We start from the raw sequence: 22,290 nt of genomic DNA, 5'->3' as shown, positions 1-22,290 counted from the left end.
AATGTCTTGATACCTCAGGCTGTTGATGTTGATCATCCACTCTGCAGATCTCTCACACGCCCCCATACTGAATGTAGACCCCAAACCATGATGTCTCCTTCACCAAACTTGACTGATTTCTGTGAGAATCTTGGTCCATGCTGGTTCCAGTAGGTCTTCTGCAGTATTGGTGATGATTAATGCAGATCAGCAGATGATTGAGCAGAGAAATCCACCTTCAACACTTTTACACATCATCCACTAGAAGTCGAGTTATTATTTGCTGCTCTTACAACTGGGATCCACGACAAGACTGTCAGGTAGTGTACAGACAGAAAGACAAACTCAGTCTCACACATAGACGCACACGCACGCACACACACTTCAGCACAACACTACCTACCTGAAGTAGAAGTTACTGGACAGATCCACATTCTGGAATATTCTCACATATCTGTGCACAAACAAACACATTCAGCATTCATTCATTCACTTTCTTTTCAGCTTAGTCCATTTATTCATCAGCAGATGCCACAGTGGAATGAACTGCCAACTTACACATCATATCATCATCTTATAATTATAAGGTGCTATATTATAAAATGTAGTTATTGACAAATTCTTATTAAATGACAACTTATTTACATTATGGGATGTTTTTTATAAGTTGTTTACATTAAGACTTTATTTAAAACACAAATGTTACACACACATGTTGTTTGCTATGGAATGCAAAAACTTTGAAGCTCGATATCTCAAAATCACTCAGAACGCAAAGAGAACCTTATAATTCAAAGGTGACGATATGTTTAACACAGCGGATGCCCTTCCAGCTGCAAACCATTACTGGGAAACACCCATACACACACACTCATACACTACGGCCAATTTAGTTCATCAGTTCAGCTATAGCGCATGTGTTTGGACTGTGGGGGAAACCGAAGCACCCGGAGGAAACCTAACATGAGGAGAACATGCAAACTCCACACAGAAGCGCCAACTGACCCAGCTGGGACTCGAACCAGCAACCTTCTTGCAGTGAGGCGACAGTGCTAACCGCTGAGCCACCGTGCCACCACCTAATAAAATGTATTTATTCATATGCCAAAGTAGTACTTCCAGGTTACAGTGTTAAAAACCTATTTTTGTTTAATAAAACAACAGAAAAGCTTCAAACTCCAGGTGTCAGTGTGTGAAGTTAAAGGAAAAGTGCTGTTATTGCACACAGAGACGTAATGGCCGTCTCACGTTACGAGTGAACAATAACAGGCTGTACTGCAGACAGAACTAGGTGTTACTGTAAATATATCAGCAGTGACGAATAACAGACTTCACACACACACACACACACACACACACACACACACACACACACGAAAACAGAGATGTGTCAAATGGATCTCTAGAGCAAAGTGACCGACACAGCGGGACAGACACGTGTGCGAGGACACACACACAAAACATGTACACACAGTCTGAAACCAGCACACTGACTATTCCTACACTGCAAAACAACACTGTTATTTTTGTGCATACAGTGTTGGTCTTCACCTAATGCAGTGCACTCAATCTGACCTTCCTGATTGATTACTGATTATTCTGACTAGGAAAAGAGAAGATATGAGTACAGAAATGTTATAATAACTGTATATACCAGGGGTTTTCAAACTGTGGTGCAGCTATATTTACATTGTTGTGAATCAAAGCCAGTACGACTGACGGCAATAACTCAAAAACCTCTTACCCTAAAAAGATCTAAAGTGCATTTCCTACAAAAAGACAAAGCTGGTTATGTCTCACAGCTGTCTTTTTCTTTGTTTCGCTCGACATTACGACCACTGCTCCGTTTGAGCTCTAGCAATCTGCGTTTAGCCGGAAGAGCTCGCGCTGAGAGGAGCTCTCAGTAAGGGACCGTCGGAAAAGTGCTAATTTATTTTTTTTTTATTATTTTTTTTTTTGCTCCATCTTGCGCGTTTTATTTTAAACACTACTAATTTTCTCTTAAATAAGCATAAACAATTATTAAAGTGGTCGAATGCTTCATTATAGATCTGTGCATTCTTACATGAACACCTCGGTTATCAAACAAAACACAATGAGAGATTCATTTGCTGCTCTGAAACAAAACTGAAGCCCTTCTCATCGGCACTAAAAGTATTTTGGATAAAGCTGATAATTTCACAATAGACATTGATAACAGTACAATTTTTCCCTCCATGCAGGTAAAGAGTTTGGGTGTCATCTTGGATAGCACACTCTCATTTAAAGGTCACATTAATATTATTACACGTACAGCATATTTCCACCTGCGTAATATCACTCGTCTCCGCCCTTCTCTCACAACCAATAACACAGCCATTCTCATCCACGCATTAGTTACTTCACGTCTTGACTACTGTAATGCACTTCTTTCTGGACTTCCTTCCAAACTTCACCATAAACTCCAACTGGCTCAGAACCATGCAGCTCGTGTCATCTCTAGGACCCCATCTCACGAGCATGTCACACCACTCCTCTATCAGCCTCAAGTATCAAATTGATTTTAAAATATTACTTCTAACTTTCAGGGCACTTCATAATCTCGCTCCTCAATATCTCACTGAACTTCTCCATATCTACACCCCTTTTGTACCCAGCCAACAACTTCACCCTGGCACCACCTCTCACTCGATTGAGCACAATGGGAGACAGATCTTTTAGCTCTATGGCTCCTCGGCTATGGAACTCACTTCCAGTAGATCTTAGGAGCAGTGATAGTCTTCACAATTTTAAATCACGTCTAAAGACCCATCTTTTTAAGCAGGCTTTTACCTAACAATTTTTTTGATCATGTTTTTATTATGTTCTTTTATATTCGCTATTGCGTTGTAACTTGTTTGGTCAATGATTGCTTTTAGTAATGTTTAATTTGTTTAGCATGTCTGCTGATGCTTATTGTAAGGCGACCTTGGGTGTCTAGAAAGGCGCCATTTACAAATAAAATGAATTATTATTATTATTAGTAGTAGATTTTATAGCTTTATTTAATTTCTGGATAGGCCATTGATTTTAATAGGCTAAACCTTTTATTTTATTGTCAATATTTTCTAATGTTTACTATGTATTCTGTCATTTGAAGTTATTTGTTGTCCCATATTTTTTTTACATCCCAACGTTGACAGATTGCTAATCAATAAATAGCTATAATGCTATCTGTTAGTTTTAACGTCAGCTAATGTTATGGAAGGGCATAGATGTTATGGAAAATAGTAATAGTAATGTAACTACCCCCATCATTCCTTCCTCAAGCAAATGTGTAAATGTTAGATCTATTCAGCGATAATGTTAATTGCATTGGCATATTTATCTGACGTTTTCTCAGCCGATCAAAAAGCTGTTTAGTTTCTTATGACTTTACACTAGCTGTGGAATTTACTGCGATGTGAAGGGGCTTGATCAAAATCCAGGGGCTTGATCAAAGGTTGATCATATTCTCTTCTGAAAACAGAAGAGTATCTTTTTCAACAAAAAATTGATCAGAGTTACAGCCAGCATCCCTCAAAAAGCAATTCTAGCCTCATTTTGTGCATATCAAATCGCAAAATCTAAAAAGCAGCACACCATATATTTTTGACTGCTTTGAATGGAAACATTTTATTTTTTTACCCATTTTTCCATAATAAAATATTATGGTGGGTCTTGAGATTAAATTACTTGCCTAGTTGGGTCCCGGAATAAAAAAGTTTGGGAATCCCTGGTATATACAGTACAGTTGAAGACAAAATCCTTCGCCCTCCTGTGATTTTTTCTCAAATATTTCCCAAATGATGTTGAACAGATTCAGGAGTTTTTCACAGTATTTCCTCTAATATTAGTTCTTCTGGAGAAAGTCTTATTTGTTTTATTTCAGCTAGAATAAAAGCAGTTTTTAATTGTTTTAAAGCCATTTTAAGGTCAATATTATTAGCCCTCTTAAGCAATATTAGTGTTGGATTGTCTCCAGAACAAACCACTGTTATACAATGACTTGCCTAATTACCCTAACTTTACCCTAATTACCCTAGTTAAGCCTTTAAATGTCACTTTAAGCTGAATACTGTATAATAATGGCTTAATGATACAGGCCTCAGCAGTATAAAACACTAAAAACAGTTATAATAATAATAATAATAATAATAATAATAACTGCATTATGAACATCTCACCGGGCCTCATCTGGGTGTGTGACTCTCACAGAATCATTGGGAATGTAGATCATATTCGTGTCTTCAATCTTATAAATCGAGTGTCCGCCGATGTCAGCCATTTTTCTGCGTTTTGTGATCAACACGATGTAGTAACCCTCCAGAAACCGCACAAAACCTGAAAAAAAAAGACACAAGAGAAAAATAGTTCATCGCACTGCATTTGTTTACAACTCACAATAAGATCTCATTAGTAGACTGCATTACGTTTGCTAAATTTGGCACAATATCATATTTATGATGAGAGAAAGCATATTAAAGTAAATAAAAACAATGACTTATTTACATGCAAACACTTCTCAGTCAATAAAAGGAGCAGTCGTAAATATACAAACCTTCTTTAAACATTTGTTTTTAATTTATGCATTTAAATAATAAATAACATGTATGCATTATTTATAGATACACATATATTGTTATTATTATTTATGCATTTTAATAAAAAAATATGCATTGTTTGTACATAAAAATATATTATTCAATTATACATAAAACTGAGCGCTTCACTAGTGAGAAAACAGAGCATCTGCAGCGTAAGGATAAAGAACGAGCCTCCTCCATTCAGCCTCTTTACTTTATTTCTACTCTTTCCTCCTTTTCTTTGGTGGAGTGAGGAAACGGTGGACACTCACTCCACTGAACACATCCATCAGCCCACATATTTAATTTCCTTTGTTAAGAGCAAAGATTTGTGTCTAAACTATTTCTAAATTCAGTTCTGATCTACAGCAAAGGAATAAATGAACAATAATAATGAAGTGTGGTCAGAAAACTGAGTTATATCCAAACACACGTCCTGTTCTTATCCAAATATGCTGATGCAGATGTAACGAAGTTATATTTTTCATTGTGAATCCTCCTGAATAATGCAGCAGTTATGTGTTTTATAGAGTAAGGGCGCCCTCATGTGGTTTGTTTGGGTAACGCAGACATACAAGTTAGGCAGGAAGTGACCTAGCGCAGCAGATGCTGTGAGACAGCCATGCTGTGGGTAGGTGTTTTTCATGCTCCGTCTTAGTTTATTAATATTAGCTTAAGAAAGTAGCGATTTCAAACATTAAGTTTATAATTCGGTTATATTATCATTAAGCATTAAGTTTGACTTGTGACATGTAGTTTTTGTAAGTTAAATGCCTTTTTATAAATGTCTACTGGATTGTGCTCTTTAGCAAGGCCATGCGGTTGATTTGATTTTCTATTTCAGTGGTTCTCAAACTGTGGTACGTGTACCACTAGTGGTACACAGGCTTCCTTTAGTGGTACGCGAAGGAATGAAATATGTCATGTACATGCTACACACATTTAAAAAAATTTCAAAAATGATGGATATAATATGCTACATATGACATTTAGCCTATATTTCTGAAGTAATCTGCCACGTTTTTTGAACTGTGCAGAGTTGTAGCTGCTTTATTGGGCCCACTGCCCTACTGTATTTCAATACTGCTCACTTTGGTAGTACTTGGAGAGACAATTTTTTTCTGAGGTGGTACTTGAAGAAAAAAGTTTGAGAACCACTGTTCTATTTTATTTAGATGTTGTATGTCTGCAGCAAGCAATCCACTAAAAAGGGCTGTACTGTTTATTATTTCAGGTATGTCAATGTTCATTTGTTAATTGTGAATGTTACGTTTTATGCAAAATGTTCATATGATATTTATTCATATGTGGATATTAATGATGCAACAAAGCAGATGCTGTGAGACAGCCATGCTGTGGATGCTGTATGTCTGCAGCAAGCAATCCACTAAAAAGGGGCTGTACTGTTTATTATTTCAGTATTTCAGTAAAAAGGAGTAATCAAATACTGTGTCCGGGCCTTCATTAAAGAGTATTGCACACAACGCAGAGGAAGAAGAGTTGAAGGACCGGAGACATCACACAGACGTCTCCAAAACCCCACAGCTGAACAAATCTACACTTTTGTTTATTGAAGCAAATATAAATCTGCATAAAATGAACAACACTGCTAATAATAATCACATTATACTGATGCAGATCATCATGAATAAACTGAAAAAGCCCCCTGAGGTGAAGAAGGCATGGAGGCAGTGCTGTTTATATTGATGTAGAAAACTGTGTTCATCTGTAAAGATATTTGTGTGTTGCTGATCATCCTGTGTGTATTCAGCAGTGTGTAAGCGTTTGGATTTGCATAGGTGCATAACTAACACGCTCTGCTGGACTTTAGAGCAGATTTTAGTTGGTCAATGGCACCGTTTATTTCAGTTCCTCAACATAGCAACACTCCAACAATGCGCCTTAACACACCTCCTTTATAGACCAGCACACACATGAGTCAACAGAGCGGCGCAAATGGATTTTCTATCTTAACAATGTGGTGCAACATATGAAAATTAGGGTTGCGCTGGTCTGAAAATAGCAACAAATCACGCTAAATGATAAGGCTTCTAGTGTTAATATCACTCTATATGTGTCTTACTCCTATCAGTGTAACGTTTATTTTTACACAGTTCTATGGTGTCTGTATAACATTATCAAAACCTACAATCAAAAGTCTTGAGAAAGATGTAAAAACAAAACAGTTTGAGAATAGTCAAATTGCAGAGAAATCTAAAAAGGCATAAAACAAACTCATTAACATTTCAGAGACATGAATAAGAGACAGCTATATCTGAAAAATAACTCTCAGACGTGTATGACATCTGAACATGAAATGTTGTGTAGTAAGATAGTTCAGTGACAGAAAACACTTTAAGATGCCACAACCATATCACCCTGCAGCCCAAGAGTGATTACTAATAATCCCATGGCACTTCTCATAGAGTAGAGCTGTAACCCAAGGGTTCTGCCCAAATTCCCTCCATTAAACTCATATCCACTATGGCCTTCCGATCATCTCCATCCACTGAAGTGGCTCTTATCACTGTCGCTTTACTCCCCCTATAGCTGGTCTGTAGTAAGTGCACTGGCGACGTTGTCCTGTTTAGAAAGCTGTTTTTGTGAAAGCTTTAATGAAACTATTCATTATTTATTTTGGTCTTGCCAATATACTCGACTACTTTGGATCAATGTTAAGGCTTTTATTGCTCATGAAATCTTAAAAACCTTTTTCTTACCTTATAAACATGTGATTTTGGGTTTTTAGGTTAAGGATCGCTCTTTAAAAAGATGCTGGTTTTATTATAAATTTGATTTTATTATTATGTAAATTTCCCATACATAAATCCAAGTTTTCCAAAAGCAAACCTCTCTTCATGGTGTTAGAAAAAGAGATTCAAATGTTTACAAAAGGGATTTCCAAGTCTCAAAATAGAAAAGCAATTAAAACAATTAATATATGCTCCTCCTTTAACATTTTTATATAAAATGTTTGTATATATGCATTTCTTTATTGCTCTTTATGCATTTCTGTATATACTAACTCTTGTTAATAACTAAAATTGAAAAATGTGCAAAACATATTTGTATGTAATTTGATAATTATGTACCCTCTCCTCTGTTTTTTTTCTTCTTTCTCTTCTCCTTTACTTTTTTTTCACTTATTTCATTCTTGTTAAGAAATGTAAAGTGATTGTATTGTATTGTATAAGAACTGCTGGTTCTTGTTAATAAAAAAAAATAATAATAATAAAATAAAAAAATCATCCAAGTTTAATTTAAATGTAAACTCTAATAAATGTAAACACAAGCATTTAATTTAAAATGTATGTCTTATTTAAAAATAAAATATATTATTATTATTATTATTATTATTATTGATATTATTATTATTACTTATGCATTTAAATAAAAATGTATGCCTTGTTTATACATAAAATATATTGTTATTATAACTATTATCATTGATATTATTATTATGCATGCATTTAGATAAAAATGTTTGCCTTATTTATGCATAAAATATATTATAGCTTGAAGGAGCTAATAATTTTGACCTTAAATGGTGTTTAAAAATGTATAACTGCTTTTATTCTAACCGAAATAAAACAAATAAGACTTTCTACAGAAGAAAAAATATTATCAGAAATACTGTGAAAATTTCCTTGCTGTGTTAAACATAATTTGAGAAATATTTAAAAAAAAGAAAAAAAATGGGAGGGGGGGCTAATAATTCTGACTTCAACTGTATATCTTTACTGTAAAATCCAGTATTTTTCACATTACACCACTGAAATACAGTAACCTACTGCATAACCGTCCTACAGTAAAATACAGCTCATATTACTGCTAAATGCTGTGTCATTTACAAATATCGTTAACAGCGCAGGGATGAAGATGATTTTACAAATAATAGAGGATTGACAGTAAACAGCTCTTTATTTTTCCTTTAAATGGCTTCTGCACCATTTACTCCAGATTTTTATTCCATCCTAAATAACTGTGTCAGTAAACAGCTCAGGTCATTATTTGGATGTCGTTCAGCTTTAAAATGCATTGAGAGGGTTGAAGATGAGCGCATCAGTGTAATGATGAGACGTGAGGGTGTAATGAAGCGCTGACACATAAAACACATCCATCAGGTGTGCTACAAACAAACACACACACACACACACATCTCCACTTGTGTTTGCGCCCCACATTCTCACGTATCGAGGGGAAGGGCATTATAGTGTATAAAGGTTGCATAAGACACATTTCCGATGACTAACGATAGTCACACTGAGGTTTCTCCAGATGTGTGTCAGCAGAAGTAGGTCACGACCCGCTGTTTGGCTGATCATGTGAGCAAACGCTGATTCGGACCCGCTGCTCAGATGATCAACTTCACAAAGACGGTTGTGTTTTTACTTACTGGGTACAGTGGTGGAAATAAGTGTTGAGCACGTCACCATTTTTCTCAGAAAACATTTTTGTAAAGGTGCCGTTGATTCGAAATTTTCACCGGATGTAGGCAACAGCAAAATAGATCTGTATATGCAAAGAAAACAAATCTAATTTGTTTACAAATTAAGTCATGTGTAATAAAATGAAATGACACTGTGGAAAAGTACTGAACACATGAAGAAAGGGGGGTGTATTCCAGCAGTGAAAGCCCAGACAGCAGCTGAAATCTCTCAGTAGTTCTTCAGCAAGCCTCTGCCCTTCCTCAAATGAATATCAGCTGCTTCAGTCCAACATCTACATTAGCAGGAGGGTGAAGATGAAACCAGGGTGGACATTTTAGCAGGACAATGATCCAAAACACAGCCAAGGAGACTCTCAAGATGCTTTCAGAGAAAGAAAATCAAGCTGTGGAATGGCCCAGCCACTCACCTGATCCGAATCCAATAGAAAATACAGAATAAAGCTCAGATTTGATAGACGAGGCCCACAGAAGCATCAAGCTTTACACACTTTGTTGAAGTCTGTGAGAAACTCACACCTGAGGAATGCATGAAGCTTCATTCTCCATATGAGAGGCGTCTTCAAGCTGCAGCACCAATAAAAAGCTTTTATAAAAAGTATTCAGTACTGCTTTTTTTGGTCAGCTGAGGAAGTTCAACTGCTGAAACAGTTCTACACCTCCATTAAATCAGTCTTTTGCACGTCAATAACGGTCTGGTTTAGCTCAGCTACCAAATCTGAGCTTCGAAGACTACATCGTCTTGGGGTGGCACACAAAAAATAATAAATTCAGTGTATTTACATACATATATATATATATATATATATATATATATATATATATATATATATATATATACATACATATATATATATATATATACATATATATATATACAAAACTTTTAGGTTATTTTTCACACACCGTTATTGTACAGCATAGTATATGCCAAGCCTAAAATTAATGAACATTGAGTTAAATAATAAAACAAACAAATAAACAAACTAAACTAAAGACGTTATTTACTATATACACACACTCAAGGCTGATTTATACTTCTGCGTCAAACACCGGCATATGCTACGGCGCTGACGCATAGCCCTTCGCCATGGCCGTCGCCATCACTGACGTGCACCTCTCAAAAAATGTAACTACACGTCGCAACAACGCGTAGCGCAAGCTCTGTGATTGGTCGGCTTGGTAGCGCTGACGAGTCGGGGCGGGACCGAGTGCCGTGCGAATGGCGCGAACCCAATGGAGCGATTGTTTACAAGTGTGGAGTCCCGTGAAGGAGCTCCGGATGGAAAGTTTTGTTTTGTGTTTACCTCATAGTTAAAGTTGTTGCACGTCCGCCGGTTCCTGCCTCAAAATGAGCGAGTTTGAGCCACTTGTACATCCCGGAAGTGTTCAGTAAAAGCAAAACAGAAGCGAAGAAACTCGACACAGAGGAACATTTACACCTCACTGCCAACTAGCGTTTCTGAAGTGTTAATGCAGACCGACAGAGACAGCAGCAGAAGTATAAATGCACAGCTACAGGCGTTGCCTGCGCCGTGGGTTACGCCGGTCACTTGATGCAGAAGTATAAATCAGGCTTCACTATACAGACTCTAATAATATCCTATATCCATATCCTTTTTTGAGCCACAATATTACTAATGCAGCTTCTTCTATTGATGTACCCTATTAAATTGCCATTGCTGTCTAGTTATGTGCTTGCTGTCAACGACCATCGGGGAGGACAGTGTCGGTTCTAGTTGAAATGACACCCTGGGCGAACCACCCCACACCCTTAAATTGTTAATTTATTTTTCAATAAATATAACTATCGATATTTATTTTAAATAAATACTATTATTATTCTAAATAAATAACAGAAATCAATCCTAAAGGTTCAAACAAAGTAACAACTGGATTGATATGCTAAGATCACTTAAGAAACCTTTTGCATGAATATTATGACAATTCTAAAGAATACAAAAATATATATAATTTATAGAACTATCTGTTGTCTTAGACCCGACTCATGGCCGAGAATTAATGCCATGAAGTCTTACCTCCCTAACTCTTTATCCCTCCTTTCTGCTTTATAGTCATGCGAAGTGAAAGTAACATCATCATATTATATACACTTTAGTTTAGTCGACTTGCAAAACTCGCTGAATGCCGACACCTCAGCACAAAAGGCTGTCACTCTGGTTTCACGACGCATATTTTATCGGCGTTCATGCAAACAACAGGAGTGCGTGAGGCGCACGGGAATGGTTTTCTGTGTGCATGCGTCAGTTTGCGTTCACCAGCGTTGAACCAGCGCTGAGGGGGAGGCAGTGAATCAGCTACGTCGGTGACACCAAGAATAATTTAGTGCATTTTATTTATTTATTTATTGAAATAATGGGAATTTACATAAGTACATTTAAATTTATAACGTCAACAGCAAAATCATATTAGGGTGGGCACAGGGGTGGCCAGAGTTTACCCAGGGGCGCCCCTGACTACGTCGAATATGAATGAAATGACACTGTGAAAAAGTACTGAACACATGAAGAAAGGGGGGTGTATTCCAGCAGTGAAAGCCCAGACAGCAGCTGAAATCTCTTAGTAGTTCTTCAGCAAGCCTCTGCCCTTCCTTAGTGTAGATGAATATCAGCTGCTTCAGTCCAACATCTACATTAGCAGGAGGATGAAGATGAACCCAGGGTGGACATTTCAGCAAGACAATGATCCAAAACACAGCCAAGGAGACTCTCAGATGCTTTCAGAGAAAGAAAATCAAGCTGTAGAATGGCCCAGCCAATCACCTGACCCGAATCCAATAGAAAATACAAAATAAAGCTCAGATTTGATAGACGAGACCCACAGAAGCATCAAGATTTACACACTTTGTTGAAGTCTGTGAGACACTCACACCTGAGGAATGCATGAAGCTTCATTCTCCATATGAGAGGCGTCTTCAAGCTGCTGCACCAATAAAAAGCTTTTATAAAAAGTATTCAGTACTGCTTTTTTTGGTCAGCTGAGGAAGTTCAACTGCTGAAACAGTTCCACCTCCACTAACACCTCCATTAAATCAGTCTTTTGCACGTCAATAACTGTCTGGTTTAGCTCAGCTACCAAATCTGAGCTTAGAAGACGCCGTCGTCTTGGGGTGGCACACAAAAAATAATAAATTCAGTGTTTTATATATATATAAAACACTATATATATATATATATAGTGTTTTATATATATATTTTATATATATATAAAACACACACATACATATATATATATATTTGTTTCTGGTAAATGAAATAGTGGTTTAAATATTGCAATTTATTCTTGAAATAATTCAGCAAGTACATGTGCAAACCAAATAAAAAGCAATATTTAGTTTAAAAACACTTATTTATATATATATATATATATATATATATATATATATATATATATATATATATATATATATATATATATATATATATATATATATTAAACTTTTAGGTTATTTTTCACACACCGTTATTGTACAGCATAGTATATGCCAAGCCTAAAATTAATGAAGATTGAGTTAAATAATAAAACAAACAAATAAACAAACTAAACTAAAGACGTTATTTACTATATACACACACTCAAGGCTGATTTATACTTCTGCGTCAAACACCGGCGTATGCTACGGCGCTGACGCATAGCTCTTCGCCATGGCCGTCGCCGTCACTGACGTGCACCTCTCAAAAAATGTAACTACACGTCGCAACAACGCGTAGCGCAACAACCCACAGAAGCATCAAGATTTACACATTTTGTTGAAGTCTGTGAGAAACTCACACCTGAGGAATGCATGAAGCTTCATTCTCCATATGAGAGGCGTCTTCAAGCTGCAGCACCAATAAAAAGCCAACACCCACCATATTGGGGTGGGCACAGGGGTGGCCAGAGTTTACCCAGGGGCGCCCCTGACTACGTCGAATAGTTCGGACTAGTTTTGGACTGTTTTCTAAAGACAATCACCTACTGCACCTTCAAGACTTTAAGGCCTGACATTGCATTGTTAACTTAAGACAGACACCCTGTATGGATCTAGAGACTTTACAGGGACTTTAACAAACTTCGTTTTGCCCTTAAATAAACATAATAAAAGTAAAAAAAACTGATTTTGAAGCATTTCTGGCCCTCAAGCGCAGCCTGTCGCCTGGAGATGCGCTGGTGACGGTGTGGGTGTTTTGTGCTGTTGCTCTGCCAGGCGGACAGCGGGCACCTCAAAGACACGCGTGTGGGCCGAGTCTCGTTCACATGCACTGTTTCTATGGTGACAGTGCCATGGCGAAGATTCTCAGGTAAACAGCGTGGGCATCGACACACTTCTGAAGCGCCCGGCTGACCTTTACAATGAACACACACTCGCACGTGTCTGTGATAAAACTGCAGCAATAAGGATGAAGTGTATTAATGCACAGCAGCTAACTGGCAAGATGGAGGAGGAGGAGATGATGATGATGATGAACAGAACAGAGGAGCAAACTCGCTAACACTTTACAGTGAGGTTGTATTAGTTAATGCATTTACTACATGGACCCGGCTATTTAGGCTATGGTTATTTAGGCTAATAGTGTACAAAGGAGGGCAACATGGTGGCTCAGTGGTTAGCACTGTGGCCTCACAGCAAGCAGGTCGCTGGTTGGAGTCCCGGCAGGGTCAGTTGGTGTTTCTGTGTGTTGTGCGTTTCTGTGTGTTCTCCCTGTGTTGGCGTGGGTTTCCTCCGGGTGTTCCGGTTTCCCCCACAGTCTAAACACCTGCACTATACAGTGGAGAGTGTGTGAATTGGGATGCAGCATTAGCAGTGGAGGAACGGAGGCTCTTACCCACAATGCCGTAGGCAGAAACTGCTCTGGACAGGCCGGAGGATCCCTTCTGACCCATCTTAGTGCGATTACCCAGATCCAGACGACCCAGCAGCTCACGCACTTCCTGCTGACTGTACACATGCTGAGACACACACAAACAATTATAGTTATATACATGAAAATGCAATCATTTAAACACACACACACACACACACACACACACACACACACACACACACACACACACACACACACACACACTGATTGGATGTAAACTGTCTTGTGCACTATTGCAGAAGATTTCTGCATGAACCTAATTCTCATCTGTGCACTGAGACGCAGCTAGTGAACGTGGAGTGTGTGTGTTTCAAGCGTTCACACTTAGATATTGCTTGACAACTGTTAGCAGGTTTGGCATGCTGTCCCGGGAGAGAACCCTGAGCTCGGAGATAGTTGAGCCCAGGGCTCCCGCCAGGTCCATTGAGCATATGAGGGGAGTACGAGATCAGGTGGTTCTCGACAGCTCCCCTTTTTAAAGGAGGAAAGGAGGAGAAAGGGGGTGGATGAGGGGTTTCTTCGGAAAACGAAGATAAGGGAGTAATATCTAGCTAGGCTACTTATAGTGAGTTAGGATAGATCTGATTGGCTAACTAATGAGTGCAGATAGGTGCCCAGCTGGAGTCAATTATATCACTTGCTCCTCTAGAAATTAGTTTAAAAACTTCACTTAATTCACCTTATCATCAATGATGACCAGATCTCGAGGCTCGGTGCGATCGATCTTCAGCACACGGTGTTTGGTTTGAGCATTATTGCTGCCCACCAGGAAATACCGCTGACAAACAAACAAACAAACACAGACAAAAGTTATCAAGTATTTCATTATGATTATGAGAGCAACAAATGGAGAGAGAATGGAGAGAGAGAGAGAGAGTGTGTGTGTGTGTGTGTGTGTGTGTGTGTGTGTGTGTGTGTGTGTGTGCGCATGTGTGTGTGTGCATTTAAAGGTACTGGGTGGACAGGTCAAAATACATAAATAGGAAAACAATAAAGCATACGTACAACACGCATAACAGTAGAAAGTATATTATTATAGATCATGATGACTCTCAAAAAATAAGCAAATAATGTAATATAAATAAAACATAAATAGAACTAAACCAGCGGTGGGGAATGACAACAGTGGGCTCTTTTTAAGGATCTAGGTGCAAAGTCTAAAGCTCATTGACACAAAAGCATTAAGGGCATGTCTGAATCCACTTTTGCTCTTTTAAGGATGGATAAATACGCTCTTCACCCGGCGCATGCTTTTTCTGGGTGTGTTTTGAGCATAACCTGCAATAAACCAATCAGAGTCTCGTCTTTCATTCCCTTTAAGAGTCAGTAGCGTCGCTCCATGGTGCATTGACTTTTTTTTACGTGATGGAGTAAGTGTAAAAACTGAATGCATCACTAGCGAGAAAACAGTTAAACAGAGCATCTGCAGCGCGAGGATAAAGAACGAGCCTCCTCCATTCAGCCTCTTTATTTTCTCTCTACTTTATTTTTACTTTTTACTCCTTTACATTGGTGGAGTGAGGAAACGGTGGAAACTCACTCCACTGAACACATCCATCAGCCCACATATTTATTTTCCTTTAAGCACAAAGATTTGTGTCTAAACTATTTCTAAATTCAGTTCTGATCTCCAGCAAAGGAATAAATGAACAATAATAATGAAGTGTGGTCAGAAAACTGAGTTATATCCAAACACACGTCCTGTTCTTATCCACATATGCTGATGCAGACGTCTCCAAAACCCCACAGCTGGACACATCTACACTTGTGTTTATTAAAGCAAATATAAATCTGCATATAATCAATAATACTGCTAATAATAATCACATTATACAGATGCAGATCGTCATGGATAAACAAACACGCACGCATGAAGTCAGAATTTTTAGCCCCCCTTGATTTGTTTTGATTTTTATTTTCTTTTTTTAAATATTTCCCAAATGCTGTTTAACAGATAAGGACATTTTCACAGTGTCTGATAATATTTTTTTTTTGCTTCTGGAGAAACTTTTATTTGTTTTATTTCAGCTAGAATGAAAGCTTTTTTATTTTTTTTTATATTTTTCCGATAGTCTACAGGACAAACCATCGTTATACAATAACTTGCCTACAAAAACTTCTCTGTTAAGCAGAAATTTGGGGAAAAATTAAACAGGGGGACTAATAATTCAGCGGGGGCTAATATTTCTGACTTCAACTGTGTACACACACACACACACACACACACCTGAGCATAAATGAGTTCACCCCTTACAGATCTGTCTTTTACATTCAAATCTTCTACAGGATGCTTCACAGTAATATATCTGTGAATATACATTAGATTAGTCAGTACCAAAGAAAAATCTGATCAACTAATCTAACAAAAACACTGAAGATCACTGTCCAAAAATTAAGTTTGCAATTTTATTTTTGCAATACCTCATTTTAATTTAAATGTATTATCTTTCTATTCCTAAAGATGTTCAGTGAGTAAATATATTGGTTATATATTGGTAATCATTAGTGTGTATTACATATAATAATAAAAATATTATTGTCTTTATTCACTGAGAAATTAATAAAAAATTTCATTTTCAAATGGGTGTGTACTCATTTATACACACACACACACACACACACACACACACACACACACACACACACACACACACACACACACACACACACACACACACACACACACACACACACACACACACACACACACACATACACACACACACACACACACAGTATACCATCACTCCACATCTAAGGTTTTTAAATAATTAATAAATCTGGTAAATTGCTGCCATTTTTTTTTAAATAGAAACTTCTAATATTACATTTAATCTTCTGAAGTTTTAAAGAGAAGGCAGATTACTTCATTTTCAGTAAGAACTGAATAAGTGAGTATAATGGGATGCTAAGAGCCACTCAATTTTACTTCTCTTGCTCTTTATTTGAACACTTTTCCAGGTAGGACGCACTAAAGTCTGGTGTTTCTTGAGGGAGAACGAGAATAAAGAGCGCCAGTCTTTATGTGTTCTCCCTTCAGCCGCCATTATAATCTGCATTCAGTCCTGAATGTGCTCATAAATGGTCCGATCTGTCCTGTTCTGTGCCTCAAAAGCGAAAAGTCTGTAAAATACTGCATGAAATTAAAGGAACACAATGGATTCACACTGTACTGCACTGTGTCTGTCTGTGTCTGTCTGCAGAAAATGATGTGCACTGGGCTCGGTTTATTACAGCATTTTGACATAAATGAGGTCAGGTATCGGACACACACATTTCACCTGCTGGGAAACAGACAAAAAAAAAAGCATGTTTTAAGGAGCACTCCACTTTTTTGGGGGTGGAAATAGGCTTATTTTACATTAAACAGCTGAGTTCTACCAGTTTGAATGCATTTATCCAATCTCTGCGTCTAGAAGAAGCACCTTTAGCTTACAGACGATCCAAATTTTTTACCATTTTTTAATTATTCAGCTGATCTCGAGGTCTAGGGGGAGCACTTTCAGCTTAACTCAGCTGATCATTGAATTGGATTAGACCAGGGGTGTCAAACTCAATTCCTGGAGGGCTGAAGCCCTGCACAGTTTAGTTCCAACCCTGCTCCAACACACTTACCTGTAGGTTTCAAACAAGCCTGAAGGACTCAATAAGTTTGATCAGGTGTGTTTAATTAGGGTTGGAACTAAACTGTGCAGAGCTGCGGCCCTTTTGGAATGGAGTTTGACACCTGTGGATTAGACCATTAGCATATCACTCAAAATGACCTAACATTTTCCATAATTTTTCTATTTAAAGCTCGACTCTACACGTTGTGTCCCAAAATTGTTGGAAAATGAAAGGTTTCCTAGGCTGATATGTCTAGGAACTAATCTCATGCTGGCGTAATAATCAAAAAACTGTGCTGTCGTTCCATGACCACAGCAGCGTAATAATCTATTCAGTCAATCTCCGGGTCTAATTAGAGCACTTTTAGCTTAGCTTAGCATAGATCATTGATTCAGATTAGACCATTAGCACATTACATTATATTAAAATACATTAATTTTCACTAGTTGTATTATTTTTAAAATGCTTTAATAATAAGTTAAATCTCTGTAGACTAGAAACATATGTACTGTATATCATTTATTTAAAAAATGCGGGCAACACATTACAGATACATTTTATTTTTTAAACATTGTTATTCTAATTTTTTTTAATTTAACAATAGGCCTGCAACCAGGTAGAGGGCCTACAAGACATTGTGCCCAGGGGCCTCTGAATTCTTAATTAAAGCCTGATCTATGTATTAGTCTGCACACATTTACACAAATGTTTTGTTTATTTATTATTGCTGTCATAAACTCGGGTATATGATATTTTATTTTCACTTGTTTGAATATAACCATGAGTTATGAGCACGACAAATTTTGGTAATACAATTTTCTACGACATCTAAACGATCATTCATTTTCCTTCGTCTTAGTTCCTTATTTATCTGGGATCGACACAGCGGAATGAACCGCCAACTATTTCAGCATATGTTTTTTACACAGCGGAAGCCCTCCCAGCCGCAACCCAGATGTGGGAAACAACCATATCCACTCACAATTACCCACACACTACGGCCAATTTAGTTCATCAGTTCCGCTATAGCGCATGTGTTTGGACTATTGGGGAAATCAGAGCACCCGGAGGAAACCCACACCAACAGGGGAGAACATGCAAACTCCACACAGAAACACCAAGTAACCCGGCTGGGACTTGAACCAGTGACCTTCTTGCTGTGAGGCGACAGCGCTAACCACTGAGCCACTGTGCCGCCCCATTTAACATCATTTTTGTTCGTTCTTTGCTGATTATCAGAGCATAAAAACACATTTATTACCCCAAAGACGACCAGCAGATTGCACAAAATTATTCATAATATTATTAACATGACAAAACTTTGATTAAAGTCTCTTCTTAGTGAACAGATTGACAGTAGTTCAGACACTGAATCTGATTTGGGGTTTAATGACAGCTGAACACTGCCATCTAGCAGCACACAGTGGCATTAACATCCCTGATATCTCACAATGAATATCAACAAATGAACATTAATGCAGTCAGAAATGTCTAGAACTGTCAAATGACTGGTCTCCAATATAGGATTTTGCTGTGGTCTGAAAAATACATTGTGGCTATTTAGTCTCCAATATTTCTACTTATACACTACCCGACAAGTCTTGTCGTGGACCCCAGTTGTAAGAAACACATAATAACTCGACTTCTAGTTGATGATTTGGAAAAGTGTTGAAGATGGATTTCTTTGATAAATCATCTGTTGATCTGCATCCCAATAATCACCAATACTGCAGAAGACCTACTGGAACCAGCATGGAGCCAAGATTCTCACAGAAATCAGTCAAGTTTGGTGAAGATGACATCATGGTTTAGGGTTACATTCAGTATGGGGGCGTGCGAGAGATCTGCAGAGTGGATGATCAACATCAACAGCCTGAGGTATCAAGACATTTGTGCTGCCCATTACATTACAAACCACAGGAGAGGGACAATTCTCCAGCAGGATAGCGCTCCTGCTCATACTTCAGCCTCCACATCAAAGCTCCTGAAAGCAGAGAGTGCTCCAGGATTGGCCAGCCCAGTCACCAGACATGAACATTATTGAGCTAATGAAGGAGGAGGTGTTGAAGATGAACACAAAGACTCTTGATGAGCTCTGGGAGTCCTGCTGAACGCTTTCTTCTTCATTCCAGATGACTTTATTAATCAGTGATTTGAGTCATGTCAGAGATGTATGGATGCAGTCCTCCAAGCTCATGATGGAGTCAGACACAATATTCATTCTGTCTCCACTGCAGCAGGACTTTATATTCTATACTGGACATTATTTCTGTTCAGTGATGAGACTTTAGTCTGAGCAGAGTCAGACCGCACTGTCCTCATCAAATCAGTCAACATCAAGACAAGATCAGATTTTATTGTGGTCAAATCAGCAAAATCTAGAGGCCTACACCTTTCATATGAGACACTTCTGACACCAAATCATCAACTGGAAGTCAACTTATTATCTGCTGCTCCTAAAACTTGGATAGGCCACAAGACTACTGTCAAGTAGCGTAGATGGTCTGATGTTTGAAAATTTTACTTCTTTTCATGGTAAGGTTGAATTGTCCTATTTTAGATTTGCACATTGCAATATCAATGCTAACATGATATATTGTGCAGTACTAATTAATTCAATGCACTGCACATTATCCTTCAGCAGTAATAAATGAAGTGACTTACAGCTCGGGTCTCATAAAGCACCAGCTTCTGAACTCCTCTGATCACAGCGGCTGTTGGTGGCATGACGAATCTTTAGTTCATCCGTCCAATCAATCAACCTAATTAAAGACAGCAAACAGATTGAAGTCACTCACGCGAGTCAAACACATGCTAGCCGCATAATTAGTCAGGATAATTTTATTTGGGGTGAACTACCCCCTTAATAACAAAACTGCACATGTATGAATATTTTTACAGTGTAGATGAAAAATGTACTACCTCTCTTATGTAGGCTACTCAACATAACGTGGATTTAATAATCATGTTTTTTAATTTCACAGGCCCATAGCAAGCATAGTGAAATGTGACATTTTTCAAATAAAAAAGGTTCCTGCAATCTTGTATTTAATTATATTTATGACATGTAAAGACTGCATTTTGGTGATATTTTAAACACTAATTTGTGCTGGATTATTGTCTGTTGATATTAAAGTGCACACTCATTTTAACTCACCAAATTATTTACAACAATGTTGACAAATTGCTTACAAAAATATAGATTTACATACATATTTTTGTGTTTTAAATGTGCAATTTTCAATAAAAAAACATAAAATGCCAGGGGAAAAATACTTAAGCACTTCATCAATCCATGTCACAAGAGAAACACAAATATCTTAGGACTTATTTAAGATTAAAAAAAAAATGTATTAGGCAAATATCAATCTAGAATGCACATTAAACTTTACTCAGAAGTCATAATTTGACCCTCTGAAAAATAAAAATAACTAATATATGAAGAGTTTAGTAAAACCTCCAGATTCCGTTAAATGTTTTCTTCTAATATTAGCATTGTTCTCCGACCTTTGTGTGTAGGCTCAGAAATGTTACTTTTATAGTGACGAATACTTTATTTCCATTGCCTTTAAAGTGAAATAACTGAACATAAACATAGGAAGCAGAGAAAAATGCTCATTTTAGGAGGAAATTCCAGATGGCATTTAGAGGTTCTTGCATCTGAACTCTTCATATTACGAACTATTTATATTGATATTTAATATTACCATTTATTTATTTATACATATATACAAACAAAATATTTCACTTGGCTAAAAGTAGATATACTAGCAAAATATATTAGGCTTTCTTTAATGTACATAAAATTATTTTAAGTCTCATCTGACCTATGCATGTTAAATTAAATCTAAAACATTTTAAAATGAATGACTTAATTCTTCTAAAAGCTTATGGAGACTTCAATTAATTGAACTCACGTTGGATTCTCGTGAAGGTATGTTTAATTTATATCTAACACAGTAATGCAAGAATATGCCTGAAAAACAACTAAATGTATAGGAAAATGAGTGTAATCTTCAAACAATTAATTAAACTCAACAAATTATATCATGTGGAATCCTTGTGACAGTATATTCATGTTATATTTAACACAATAATCCAGGAATATGGCCAAAAACAACTAAATGAATATGAAAAAGAGATTACTATTTAAAGAATTACTGGAACCACACTTTATTTAACGAATTATACCATGCTGGAGTCGGACCCTCCCTCTTGAACGTATGTTTAAATTACATAATACACAATAATGCCAGAATAGGACTAAAAAAAACAACTAAATGTATAGGAAAATAATCGTCAAGCAATTAATTTAACAACATTTTATTTAACTTAATTTTTCATGTCGAATCCTTATATTTAATTTATATATAATACAATATTGCAGAAACATGACTAAAAATGACTAAACAAATAAAAATGAGAATCATTTTCAAACAATAAGTTGAACTACACTTTATTTAATGAAGTACATCATGTGGGATCCTCGTGAGGGTAAGTTTAATTTATATACAACACAATAAAGCAGAAATATGACTAAAAATGACTAAATGAATATGAAAATGAGAATCATCTACAAAAAGTTAAATGAACTCCATTTTATTAAACTAATTATAACATGTTGGATCCTCGTGAAGGCATGTTTATGTTATATATAATAATGCAGCAATAAATAAAAATGACTAAATGTATATATAAAATGGGAATAATCTTTAAACTATTCATTTAACTACGCTTTATTTAGTGAACTGTACATGTTGGATTCTCTTGAAGGTCTGTTAATTATATATTTAACACAATAATGCAGGAA

At 37.0% G+C, this 22,290-nt stretch overlaps 1 protein-coding gene across 8 annotated transcripts in view; it reads right to left on the bottom strand.

Moving 5' to 3' along the window:
- Window positions 1–22,290, bottom strand: part of fig4a (FIG4 phosphoinositide 5-phosphatase a) — a 125,892-nt gene that overhangs the window by 96,509 nt on the left and 7,093 nt on the right. For all 8 annotated transcript variants that reach the window (XR_015517417.1, XR_015517418.1, XR_015517419.1 and 5 more), the window contains 5 exon segments: window positions 20,145–20,242; window positions 14,554–14,652; window positions 13,836–13,959; window positions 4,164–4,320; window positions 383–433 (listed from right to left, as the gene is read on the bottom strand). Coding sequence is in view for 5 of the 8 variants with exons in the window: in NM_001442771.1 (NP_001429700.1) it covers window positions 383–433; window positions 4,164–4,320; window positions 13,836–13,959; window positions 14,554–14,652; window positions 20,145–20,207 (494 nt within the window). In the remaining 3 variants the exon portion in view is untranslated.

Source organism: Danio rerio, chromosome 20 (genome assembly GCF_052040795.2).
Source record: "Danio rerio strain M-AB ecotype USA chromosome 20, GRCz13ab, whole genome shotgun sequence".
Classification (NCBI taxonomy): Eukaryota; Metazoa; Chordata; class Actinopteri; order Cypriniformes; family Danionidae; genus Danio; species Danio rerio.
The sequence above is the reverse complement of the archived record's forward strand: the minus strand, read 5'-3'. Positions and strand labels throughout refer to the sequence as shown.